Source organism: Lolium rigidum, chromosome 1 (genome assembly GCF_022539505.1).
Source record: "Lolium rigidum isolate FL_2022 chromosome 1, APGP_CSIRO_Lrig_0.1, whole genome shotgun sequence".
In the NCBI taxonomy this organism is placed as follows: Eukaryota; Viridiplantae; Streptophyta; class Magnoliopsida; order Poales; family Poaceae; genus Lolium; species Lolium rigidum.
Window position 1 is genome coordinate 283,794,152 of NC_061508.1, and position 12,442 is coordinate 283,806,593.

The 12,442-nt window shown below is 42.4% G+C and overlaps 1 protein-coding gene across 4 annotated transcripts; it reads left to right on the top strand.

Annotated features, from left to right (window-relative positions):
* Positions 1 to 287: 287 nt before the first annotated feature.
* LOC124695091 (3-hydroxyisobutyryl-CoA hydrolase-like protein 3, mitochondrial) lies at positions 288 to 10,508 on the top strand. 4 transcript variants are annotated; one of them, XM_047228004.1, is made up of 11 exons: positions 289 to 552; positions 3,135 to 3,236; positions 3,363 to 3,407; positions 3,596 to 3,648; positions 7,974 to 8,108; positions 8,211 to 8,307; positions 8,772 to 8,901; positions 9,081 to 9,259; positions 9,417 to 9,544; positions 9,628 to 9,729; positions 10,279 to 10,508. In XM_047228004.1, exons 1-11 carry the CDS (start codon positions 321 to 323, stop codon positions 10,375 to 10,377), a joined length of 1,302 nt encoding a protein of 433 aa, XP_047083960.1. In that variant the 5' UTR covers positions 289 to 320; the 3' UTR covers positions 10,378 to 10,508. The 4 variants fall into 4 exon arrangements, with proteins under 4 accessions (XP_047083944.1, XP_047083960.1, XP_047083936.1 ...); XM_047227988.1 differs by lacking the exon at positions 3,363 to 3,407 and having other exon boundaries at positions 288 to 552; XM_047227980.1 differs by lacking the exon at positions 3,596 to 3,648 and having other exon boundaries at positions 291 to 552; positions 3,363 to 3,427.
* The last annotated feature ends 1,934 nt before the right edge of the window (positions 10,509 to 12,442 follow it).

A 12,442-nucleotide genomic window follows, 5' to 3' on the forward strand; every position in this document is an offset into this window, starting at 1 on the left:
TCTCGCTATATGCAGCGGGACTGTTTATCAACTCATAAAGCCACATTGGTGATGCTGCTTCTACGGATTTAGCAATAGTTGAGGCTCGATCGTCTCTTTCAACATGTGTTTATGCGATGTTGGAGTTTAATAGTGCTTTCGGTGAGTGCAGGAAAATGTAGGGATCGTTATGTATTTTTATCTTGCAATGTCCTATTGAAAAGTTTTCAGTAGTCTGTCTTTTAGTTTCAAAGTTTATTTTTCTTCATCTAACTTGATTTTCCACTAAATCAGTATTGCTCGGCTCAGTGCTTCATCGTCTCGCTCTCAGCCACGTCGCTATGCGAGCTCTCTTCTCTCGCATCCCGATCTCCACCGCCACTTCCTTCTTCTCCTCACCCGCGAAACCCCTAGCTCCTAGCCCTAGCCTCGTCCCCCTCCGCCTGGGCCGCCGATTCGCCGCCATGGCCGCCGCCGCCGCCGCGGAGGAGTTCGTCAAGGGCCGCGTCTTCCCCAACGGCGTCGCCGTCATCACCCTCGACCGCCCCAAGGCCCTCAACGCCATGAACCTCGGTGCGGACCGCTCTCCTCCTCCTCCTTCACCTGTCCGATTGGGTCTTCCTTGTGTTGTGATTTGTGCAGGAGTACCTCGATTTGCTTGCGCGAACCTTGCTAGTTGATTAGGTTGCGGAGAGAGTGAGTTGGTGAAATTCGTGTTGAGCGTTTGGTGAAGTTCTTGAAATTCTACTAGTGTTTAACTTGTGTACTGTACCGGATTCTAGTTCGATTTGCACATTCCAAAGTAGTGACTACTGAACTAGACAGCATCTGAAATACATTCACTGCTAAATAAGTACCATGAAGCTAAATGAAATTCAAGATCGGAGTGTTACACTTCAAGTTTCACCCCGACACTGACATGCGTCACAGAAACATCGGATCTTGCCATCCATTTTCTTCTTTTCGAGAAAGAGCAAACGCTTTGTGTCTCGATGCATTGATAGAAACTAGATGACTAGATGGATATTGTGATAGGCTCCTCAACTGCAACTACTAGTCTAGCAACCAATACATGTTGCCATTCTTTTCACATGACACCATGTGTTCTTTTGGCTGTCCATTACAAGCTGGCCTGCTGACATCATGGGCACACACACAAATGTTGGGCATTCTTGCGGCATGGTGACTGCTTGGCAGTTGATCGTGAAAATGCATGTTTGATTGAAGCAGGAGGTGTCCCTCTGTTTGTGACTTGTGCATCTGTTCCTGCCCGTGTTAACATGATGTCCAATTTTAGGTGGTTCAGTGCAGCACACACCTTTTGAGGTGGTGTGAAGCATATTACTACTCTCTCTGTTACAGAATAGATGGCGTCCTAGAGCAGTCAAACTCCTTTAACTTAGACTATTTAAATCTATAAAAAAGATTATTAAGATTGGTCAAGTAAGAAATAAGGTCAAAGTTGTATCTTGGAAAATATGTCCATGTCTAAAACTTTGCTTAACTTGGACCATAGCAGTACACAATATATCTCAAATTCGTCACCTAGTCTCACTTGTGTTTCCAGGTTAATATAAATAAATTGAATATACACTACTAAGGTTTGCGGTTGTGGGAGATATAATTTTACTATTGAGTTGAGCGAATTTGGAAGCAGAGGAGAGAGCGAAAGAGCTGGGGAGAAAGGTGAACTTCCAAAGGGGGAATAGGGGCATTTTGGCTAGTATTTGAAGTTGTGCTTGCCAGGTTTAAAAAAGCCCCTGTATGTTTGCAGTGGTACCAGAGTCATCTGGATGCTGAAAAGCCCAGCTGCACATATTAGCAGTGGTAGCCTGGTAAATATTCTGTTTTTCTTTAAATTCATGTTATAAAGTACTCCCTCCGTTTGGTAATATAAGATGTTTGAGTGAACTAAACTAGCTAGCTAAAACATCTTACATTCATAAACAGAGGGAGTATCTGGTCTGACTAAGGCATGTATATCATGCGTATGCTAAGCTGAAATTTTGAATATTGACACTCACAGTGATAAATTACTTGTATGTTTATGCTGTAAAATCATACCCCCTCTGTATATTGACACTAAGGCCTCGTTCGGCAGGCTAGGTTTCAACGGTTTTCTCGTGTATTTTTTCCAGGCCACCCCTATAAAACAGAGTGAAACACTTTGTGCATCGTTCGGTTGTCCGGTTTTCAACAGATTGAGTCCCGTCAATTCACGTCTATTCGATAAAATACTCGTCAGTTCCACGGGAGTTAAAACCACGCCACCTACCTCGCGTTTTTCTGTTCAAAATTTCTCGCTGCTTCATCGTATCAGAAGGTGATTGCTCCCGATTAAATTCCGCTCAGTTACCCGGCCTACCCAATCTACGGATCGGCTGTTAGGATCCGCTTCCCTTTTTTTTTGCCTTTCTGCTAGCCATTGACCGAGCGTACGTATGTAGAAATGCCCCAGTCACTCAAAACACGTCAATCCACGAGTCAATCACCAAAAACACGTTAGATAAAACTCTACAATACACGTCTGCCGAACAAGGCCTAAGGGAGTACTAGCATACACCAGAGTATTTAGTTATATACACTATGCTACAGTTATGGCATTCATCACTCGTGACGAATCACTTTGCATTTTCCTATGAGCAGAAAAGGATCATTTTGATCTAACATCCGTAGGTTTCTTAACCAGTCCGTTTTAGTGTCTTTGTTCATCACTAAGTAAACCTTATTTTTACACGAACTGACTTTCAAACATTTGAGTAGAGTGACACTAGCTCTCTTACCCCTAAAAAACATCAAACATCAAAGCCAGCAAGTTGGGGTAGGCTAGATATGAAACCCAACAGAAACATCAAACATCAAACTTTTGAGTAAATTGACATGTTATGAGGAAGAATAGGATTGAAACCAGATTAACTAATTCTTGCTTGTATAATAATGAGTACATTGATCCCTTTTATGGGGATGGCTTATATAACTAGTCCTATCTAAAGGAAACTAAGGTTACCAGGAGACATGGTTTGGTAGCTGCTACTGTGCACATGCATAGGATGGACACATCCATAAATGTTGTCTACTTACATCCTCCCCACAGATTGTTTGTCTGATACCTCATTGAGTTCCACTCACATATTCGTTACCTTAAATGGTTGCAGAAATGGACCTTAGATACAAGGCATTTCTTGATGATTGGGAAACAAATCCAAATGTGAAGTGCGTTCTTGTGGAAAGCAGTTCTTCACGTGCTTTCTCAGCTGGTATTTTCTCTCTCTATTTTGTCCCCCTTTTTTGTGGTGAATAAGCTATGCCTTTGAACATGTTGTATTGCCTTTGATATCCGGAGCATTGGAGATGTTTTCAAATAAAATTAATGGCCGATGCAGGGATGGATATTAAGGGTGTTGCAGCAGAAATTCAAAAGGACAAGAGCACATCACTTGTGCAAAAGGTCGTTATTCTCATGTTTTTTATTACCCAAGTTTATATTTAGAATTGATGGTTCTTTTGTCTCTCTTGTGAGAAATTTTATGCGGCAGTGGTATATGTTGTTGTCTCAACTCTCAAATGTTGCTCAAACTTGCAGAAGATAGTGACTACTGCTTAGTGTAAAATGCAGGTGGGGATGTGAAGAGACTTGCTAATGATTGCACAATGCCAGAGATAATAGAGGTCTAGTAATAAGACCTTGTTTGTATCTGAGAAATAAGTTGTCCTATTGCAAAAATATAGTCGAAACTATATATTCCAGTCTGAAGGGACAACTCAACAGACTTCTATTTTGAAATTCACAACTAACTCCAAAAAGTAATGCAATCTTTAAATAACTCTGCGACATTCTGAATTGAATTCAATACCTAACTCTTTGTATTAAGATTTATTTCATAATTGATTTTTTGCCACTGATTTGGCCATATAGCAAAACATATGAGTTCAAGTTCCTATGGAGATGGGAGAATCGAGGTACAGTTTTTGATACGGGCATGGAGGCCTATGTGGAGCCCAGATTCAGGACTCCACCAGCTTATTTACCCTAGTTTATGTAATGGTCATATGTGGGCCAATTAGGGTTTTTAATAATTTGAGTCAGTTTGGTGTCCAAACCAAGTTAGGTAGGCCCATAAGGGCTGGCCGGCCACCACTCCCCCTCATATAAGGAGGTGGGGCGGCTAGGGTTTAGGATAGTTCAAGTTTAGTCTCAAGATTAGGGTTTTCCACATTGCGTGTGTTCACGTGTATCATCCCTCCGGGGGTACGGCGCTGCCGTTTATCTATATTATCCGCTGCGAAGGTTCTTGTGTTCATCAAGGATTGTCTAGCTCAGGTTTGAGGCGTATCGATTCATCGATCCGTTGCTTGCTGGATTCGTTCCCTCTTCTCCAGGCTGCGTTCATCGCGTTGTTGGGAGGATTCATTACCCCAGGTTCTCGCTGTGAAAGATCGGGCATCAACCTAGGTGGATCTAGTGGGTCTCTCCCTTATCATCTGGTATTAGATTTCTGGGTTGCTCACGGCGAGGTTTTGTTGATCGATCTCTTTGGATCGGTTTGCATTGGAGAAGATTGGCTCTAGATCGGAGGAGTTTGACTCTCGGTCGAAGGAGGTTTGTTGGAGGAAGTTTGGCGTTGTTTGGTGCAGTTTGCAGGTCATCCATGGCTGTTTCGGAGGTCAAAATCGCGAAAAATCGCGACTGGAATCGGGAAGAAGACGAAATTTCGCGACCCGGGCTCTGGGCCAGCCGGGCCGGTCCAAACCGACCAATTTGCTCATGCCAACCGGCCTCATTACTGCGCAGCCCCGCCAAATTCCCGGTTGCCAGGCCGGTCCAACCGGGCCCTGGGCCGGCCAGGTGCCTGCTGCTGCGGTGTGTTCTCGGGTGATTTCCCCTGTTGCTGCGGTAATTTCTCCATTGGTTTTATCTGTTGATATTGTTGATGTTGTTGCTCCGGTATCCCGTGTTGAGTGCATATCATCTAGATGTGACGATGTTTATCATGACTATCTCGGTATGATGACGGGTACAAAGTTTGACGCATCTACAATCAAATGGAGGTTGGCTAGTTCCGCGACACCGACGGAATATCAACTTTGGGAATCACACATTGAAGGTGGATTTGCGCGATGCAAGGTGTTTCATAGTTCGTTTGGTGGCCAGACGGAATTTGCTATTGCATATCGGCGTGTTGATGATGTTGTGGCTGGTTGGTATCGTGATGCGCTGATAGTGAAGGGAATCATTGGTTTACGGTCAAGTTGGGCAGATTTCAAGCGGTTTCTGCGTCATAGCTTTAAGTTTGCGAGCTTGAGCAAGCCGATGGTGTGCTCTAACACTACCGTGGAGGCCAGTTCAGGCAGTCACTGAGGAGAGGAAACTTGGCTCTGATACCAAGAGCACTACTGTGACTGTTGAGGAGGATGTACCATTGAGCGGGCTGAATATGCAACTCAAGAGGGTACAAGATGATGCTTGCAAGACAGTTGACAAGGGTCAGCGGTGGAGTTTGTTTCAGACTCGGTGCTTTATCAAGGGCAAGGCTTGCAAGTTGATGATTGATGGTGGTAGCTGTACTAATGGCATTAGCAAGGCGATGATGGCAACATTGGGGTTGTCTACATGGCGTCTTCCTGAACATAAACGTCTTGAGTGGTTGAATAGTTGTGGTATGCTGAAGATTACTCATAAGGTGCGTGTGGTGCGTGTGCCATTTACAGTTGGTGACTATGTTGATGAGATCGATTGCGATGTGTTGCCATTGGAGGTGTGTGGATTGCTACTTGGGCGTCCTTGGCAGTATGATCGCAATGTGACACATGCTGGGCGAGCAAATACATATTCTTTTATGCATGGTGGCAAACAACGGACTTTGAAGCCTTTGGGTGATGATCATATCAAGTCCGATGTAGAGTTAGTGGTGCGTAAGGAGAAGTTGCACAAGCCTAATGTGCAGCAAGAGGTGCATGATGTTCCGAGCATCGATGTTGGTGATGTTTCAGCCATGCCTGTAGATGACAAGCCAGTTCTTGTTGGTGACAAGCCGGATGAAGCTACACTTGTTGTTGATGTGGATGTTGCAGCATGTGCAACGGTTCCGGTTTGTGTTGATGCTAGTATGCGGACCGATGATGTTTGTGCTGATGGTGTGTCGGTACATATGGCGCGGATGCGCGTGGGAGGAGTGGGAGGTGAGCGCGTCGGTGGAGATAGTGGGCAGCGAGCACTACCGTGCTAGGAGTACTCGCAGTCCAGTTTTCCGCGACACCGCGGATGCATCGAGGCAAGGATGGACGTGTGAGACATCTATGTGGCCCAGGAATTACACATCTTGTGCAGGGTCATGTGTAGCGACACAAGGGTCCATCAAAACCTCGCAAGAAGAAGGAATTGACGCCGAAGTCCAAGCTCGTGTGGAGAAGAAAGGAGGCGCCAAGTGCTGTATCAAGTCGAGAAGGCCGCGAGGGAGGATGTGGTGTGGAAGGCAAGCAAGACTTGAGGACGGCGAGGACGATGTTCATATCACGTCACCTTTTTCAGAAGACCCTCACGAGTTGGGGACAACGCTTTTTGAAGGGGGGAGGATGATACGGGCATGGAGGCCTATGTGGAGCTCAGATTCAGGACTCCACCAGCTTATTTATCCTAGTTTACGTAATGGTCATATGTGGGCCAATTAGGGTTTTTAATAATTTGAATCAGTTTGGTTTGGACCTGTCCAAACCAAGTTAGGGAGGCCCATAAGGGCTGGCCGGCCACCACTCCCCCTCATATAAGGAGGTGGGGCGGCTAGGGTTTAGGATAGTTCAAGTTTAGTCTCAAGATTAGGGTTTTTCCAATTGCATGTGTTCACGTGTATCATCCCTCCGGGGGTACGCCGCCGCCGTTTATCTATATTATCCGCTGCGAAGGTTCTTGTGTTCATCAAGGATTGTCTAGCTCAGGTTTGAGGCGTATCAATTCATCGATCGGTTGCTTGCTGGATTCGTTCCCTCTTCTCCAGGCTGCGTTCATCGCGTTGTTGGGAGGATTCATTACCCCAGGTTCTCGCTGTGAAAGATCGGGCATCAACCTAGGTGGATCCAGTATGAAAGATCGGGCATCGCGTTGTTTGAAGAACAATTTGAGGACAATTCCAAACAAAATATTAGCTCCAACAATTACTCGCTTGCTGATTTCTAAATAACTTTATAATGCTGGTTGTAATTTGTTTGCGGATTCATATCACATGATAAGTAGGAAACTGAGCCATTGCCATTTTATTGCTCGATTATCATAAATTGAAAAGAAAAAAGACAAAACTGAGCTACATCCTACATGCATTCTATTTGTTGATTCTGAATTTCTTATTGCAATTGAAAGAAGATAACGAGCAGTAGTTTTACCGGACTGGTATTTCATTTAGGTTTGTTTTCACTTTGAAGTTGTAGAATGTGCATATATATTTTTTTAAAGAGCATTCCGTTATATATCATCCGTAAGTCACTATCTATTGTTTTAACACTCTCTGCTTCTTTAACCCACTTACCATCTAACATTATATTGTCAATATCGATTTAAATATGGCCCATCTCTACAATGGCACAATACATCTATGTACTCACAGTACTAAGATTTTGAAATGCTTAGTTAGTTTGCAACGACCTTAACTGTTAGTACGTTGTTGAGAAGAACCCTATCTTATCTTATTTTTGAATAACTAATGTTTAATTGTCAATAATCTGCTTGTCTTGCTAGTAACTTGTCTTGCGCTCCTCGGTGTGTTCCTCTTTTGTTGCACTGTTAAATGTAAAATATGTGCAGTGCTAAGATTTTGTACACCAAGTATGTTTAATAGACATATTTCTGCATGCCTTGCACTCTTACTAGTATCTTAACTTGTCCTCCTTGGTTAGTTTCTTTTGTGTTGCATTGGTAAATAAAAATAGCTGATTGTGTTATGTTGTCCTTTGTCCAGTATATTGTTATCATATGCATCATTACAGGATACATTATTCCTTTTCAGGTCTTCACTGCCGAGTACTCTTTGATTTGTAAGATTCATGAGTATGCAAAACCTTATCTATGCTTGATGGATGGAGTGACCATGGGGTTTGGAATTGGATTGTCTGGACATGGCCGCTACCGCATTATTACCGAGGCAATTGTTTGCAACTCCATTTCTCTTCATTTTATTGAGTTTTGCTTTCAACTTTTGCAATTTGAAGACTGATCATGATTGTCCAATGTGCTATTATTACAGCGAACACTCATGGCCATGCCAGAAAATGCTATTGGCTTATTCCCAGATGTGGGGTTTGCTTACATTGGTGCAAAAGCGCCAGGAGGGGGTGCAATCGGTATGCTTCTGTATACCCCTCCATCATGCTTTTCTAGCTTTTTTTTTTATTCCATAGAAGTCATAACCACGCCCTCAGTCCCTACCTCGTGCACTCCTATGTGTCTTGATGTTTACACCTCTTTGTGTTTCTATGTTGTCTCCATTTTCTCTCTCGTCTCTAAGATGACCATTTTTAGTGAGCATAATCAAGTTAATGTTTAGTGGAAACTCCCTTTTCTTTTTATTATGGAAGAAGTTCGACAGTTCTAAATTCTGACTCTTGGAAGCTATGCAATTAATGTTCAATTATGCTGAATGTGCAGTATGCCAGATCATTACTTTATGGCGTTTTATCTCTATTTGATATATCCATTAATACTATGACATTGATGTGGCTTTCTCTATCCCCAAATGGGTAAACTGTTTTCAAATCATACAGCTTTCCTTCTTACTGTCCTTTTCACTAACGACATCTTCTTTCAGGAGCTTACCTTGGGATGACAGGAAAAAGGATATCTTCACCTGCTGATGCTCTGTTTATAGGTCTTGGAACCCATTATGTACCTTCTGGGGACTTGGGCTCACTTAAGGAATCCCTCTTGAGTACTAACTTGTATGTCAACTTACTTGGCAAAAACTTCGTAAACGCATTAATAGACAATTTTTGTAACTATTTTCTGTAGTTCTCTGTCTATGTATCCATGTGTAAGTTTCATGATACAATATGTGCTTGCTATATTACTGTACTATTTTGGTGGTATCTTGACATATGAAGCTTTCTTTATCTTGCAGCACTGATGATCCTCACAAAGATGTTGAGTCACTCCTGACTGGGTACAAGAAGGAACCTGAGTCAGTGCCCCAGATAGAAAAGCTTTTACCAGTTATCATTTCTTCTTTTGGTGCTGATAAATCAGCTGCTGAATCTGTCGAAGAGCTAAATAAGTGTAGTCAAAGTGGTGATACCGAAGGTAATCTTGTTAAGTTCTTTTAAGGCACCAAGACAATTCTTGTATGATAAAACAGTGTCCTGCATTTTTGTTTTAAAATGGCCTGTGCTATATACAAATTAAGTCTAGTGCAGTACTGATATGTATATGTAATTATTGTTTACTTTGTTGGCTGCAGTGGCAGAATGGGCCAATGATGCTTTAGCAGGACTTAAGAAAGGTGCTCCGTTTTCTCTTTGTTTAACACAGAAGCATTTCTCTCGAGTTGCATCATCACATGGGAATAGTGAAAACCATCTATCTAAGGTAGTCTCTGGTATTTTGTGCAGTTGGACATTTGTGTCTTCTATTTCTGTAATTTTGCTAATTCTGCTTCTCGGTTCATTCAGTTGGCTGGTGTTATGAAGTTGGAATACCGCATTGCCTTGAGATCGTCGGTTCGAGATGATTTTGTTGAAGGTGTACGTGCTGTCTTAGTTGACAAGGACCAGGCAAGTGACCCATATGGTTTTATTTTTCAGTCTCCAAATTTCTTAAATTGTCTGTCCAAAGAGGGTTTAGGTTCACCCGAGGCATAGACTCATACAGATAGATGTGTGTCATTGTGTGGTACATGTGTTAGTCACCACTTTCTCCATGGGCCTTCCTCTACTGATCTTTCCTCTAAAGCTATAAACCCAGCGGTTGGACCGTTGTTACCCTGTCCACTGTGCTTAATGAACCAGCCAAGGCTCTGGTTTTGGTTTTCGGTTTTTCTAGTAAAACTGGCGATCTGGTTCGGTTTTTAAAACTATGCTTGCAAGTGCAACTGGGCAAAAACGCTAATTACATTAACGTATAATGCAACTTGGACTGTTTTTTGTTTATCGTGCAAGATGAGGTAGCTTCATTTCCAAGCTAGGAATATGTACGTTTTTTCTGTACTCTCGAAAAAAACATATATTCTTCCTGGGGAAGGTTTTCAACATATAATGTGGTAGTGGGTCATTGAACTCGAAGAGATCAGTAGCATGCCGCTAACTTCCATTGTCACTTTGCAGAATCCAAAATGGAATCCAGCAACTCTGGAAGACGTAAACATGGATGATGTTGAATCAATTTTTGAACCATTAGGGGCCGATGCTGAGCTGAATGTATGATTTTTCTGTACAACCCAGAGTGTTATGACTACCTGAACATCCATTTTCCTTCAGTTTCGATGATGTAATTGGAAATTGAAAACGTAAGCGCGCTGTTCATTGAGCCAATAAATGCTTAAAATACATTATCTACAAGAAGTTAGTGTCGACATTTGTTTCAGTTATTGATTTTCCTGCTAGTGTTGAGCTGAAACATAAATAAGCTGGACGGAATGTACTTTTGATGTGGAGGTGACAGCTCGTAAGCGGGAGGTAATTCCTTGCGCTTGAGCTGATGTTGCTCCGTCAACACCAGACAGCACTGCGAGTAAGGAAGTTTGGCCTTCTAATACACATAAACTTTCCGATTCCTCTCATTTCCATCAACGGCTCCACACTCCTTATTTCTCTCATTCCAGTGAACTTCTGCTAGCTGGAATATATTCGGGTGCTCTGGGTGTAACAGAAAGCAATATATATGGCAGTTCCCTAGGAGACATTAATTAGGAGTGTGTGTTTTGTTTTTCTATATTGTCCCCCGCCCCCCAAAAAAAAAATAGTGCCGGCACGTAGGTAAGTTACGGACACACATGTGTACCTGCATAACTTTCCTTTTCCATGTGCCAACAATAAAAGGACATATTTGTGTCATCCATGATGATAGAGGTTGGGCCGCCCTCTATTCTCTGGAGAGATACAACAGCTAGAGTAGACCTCGGTGTAATGCACACAACCATACACTTGTCATAGTACATGAACATAGCGTATCATCATATGCACACAACTATACACATGACATAGTACAAAGAACACCACAAAGATGAAAGAAACCTATGGCCTTTAGCTTTTGCTTAGAAGAAGCAAGAGAACCTATGGCTTCTCATGTGTGGCATGTCACACATCTCCTCCCCTTTAGATAAAAGGGTATCCCTGATTTCATTAACGAAATCAAAAGTTACAATGAAAAAAGTCGCATTTTTCCTGATTGGGCAACTATTTCAAGACATTTGTAAGAGGGTTAATTTGATACATGCCACCATGAACTTCTCGAAATTGAAAAAAGTCACTATGTAAAATACCATTACAGCTTTCTGATACTTTAAAATATCGAATATGCGACCAATACCGACAGTTGATAGCATTTCCTCAAACAGGGAAAGACCATATCTTTTGTTATATTGATCTAGGGACAGTGGATACTTGTCGCTTGTAATGAGATGAAAAGTCAAGCCCAAAGGCCCAAGCATGCAATGAGCAAACCAGCCTAGTAATGGCCCAAGCTTAACTAGTTTTTGAACTATTGATTCAGATCCTGCTCTTTAATAGAATTCTCATCTGTAACTTTTAGTCAAATAAACTATGTCACTATCTAGAAAAATAGAAAACGAAAATGGTGTCACTGTCTGTTGTAGGAGCATAGCTTACCTACTCTCCAGTGGTGAGAACTAAAGATTGATTAAATTAGTAAGTCAACTATATTCTTTGTTCCTATATTCCTTAGTTTTCCAGAAAACAGACCGTCCGTCTCATGGCAAGGCATGCCGGAGCGCATGCAGCCCACCTGGGTTCGATCCTTGGGTTCGGCAAGTGCTCATGAGTTTTCTTCTTCTATAAAAAACATGCTAACAGGTGCTAGTGCCTTGGTTGGTCTTTTTTTTTTTTAGTTTTCCGAGCACTGCTGCATGCTTGAGGGTACATGTTTTCTGCTCCTCCTCCGAGGAAGCACAGCCATGGACCTGAACTATGGTGTATTGCAGCCGAACTGCTCGTGCTACTCCATATTTAATACTGTAATGAAGCATGGTTATCACCTTGCATTTCTTTTTTCATGAACCCGTAGATCTCGAAAAACAGGGATTGACCAACAGATTCTAACGTGTGCATAAATCAAGTACGAATGAAGTATCAAACTTATTTAAAACAGCTGTGGAAAGCTTGGCCATGCAAGGGTGGTGCTGAACTGCTAATAAAATCTGTCGGTCTGTCATGGGTGCTGGAACCCGCATGCAATGTATCTTAATTAACTCACATGACAGATGATAAGAACTATAGTCTTTAAAAGTAGGTAACTTGCAATGTCCGATCT

What these genes read in the sequence shown, in the direction of transcription:
- LOC124695091 (XM_047228004.1), top strand. Translation starts at nt 321, where the DNA reads ATGCGAGCTCTCTTCTCTCGCATCCCGATCTCCACCGCCACTTCCTTC. An exon ending in TTCACGTGCTTTCTCAGCTG is followed by an intron (nt 3,237 to 3,362) that starts GTATTTTCTCTC and finishes TGGCCGATGCAG; the next exon opens with GGATGGATATTAAGGGTGTT. An exon ending in TCCCTCTTGAGTACTAACTT is followed by an intron (nt 8,902 to 9,080) that starts GTATGTCAACTT and finishes TTTATCTTGCAG; the next exon opens with CACTGATGATCCTCACAAAG.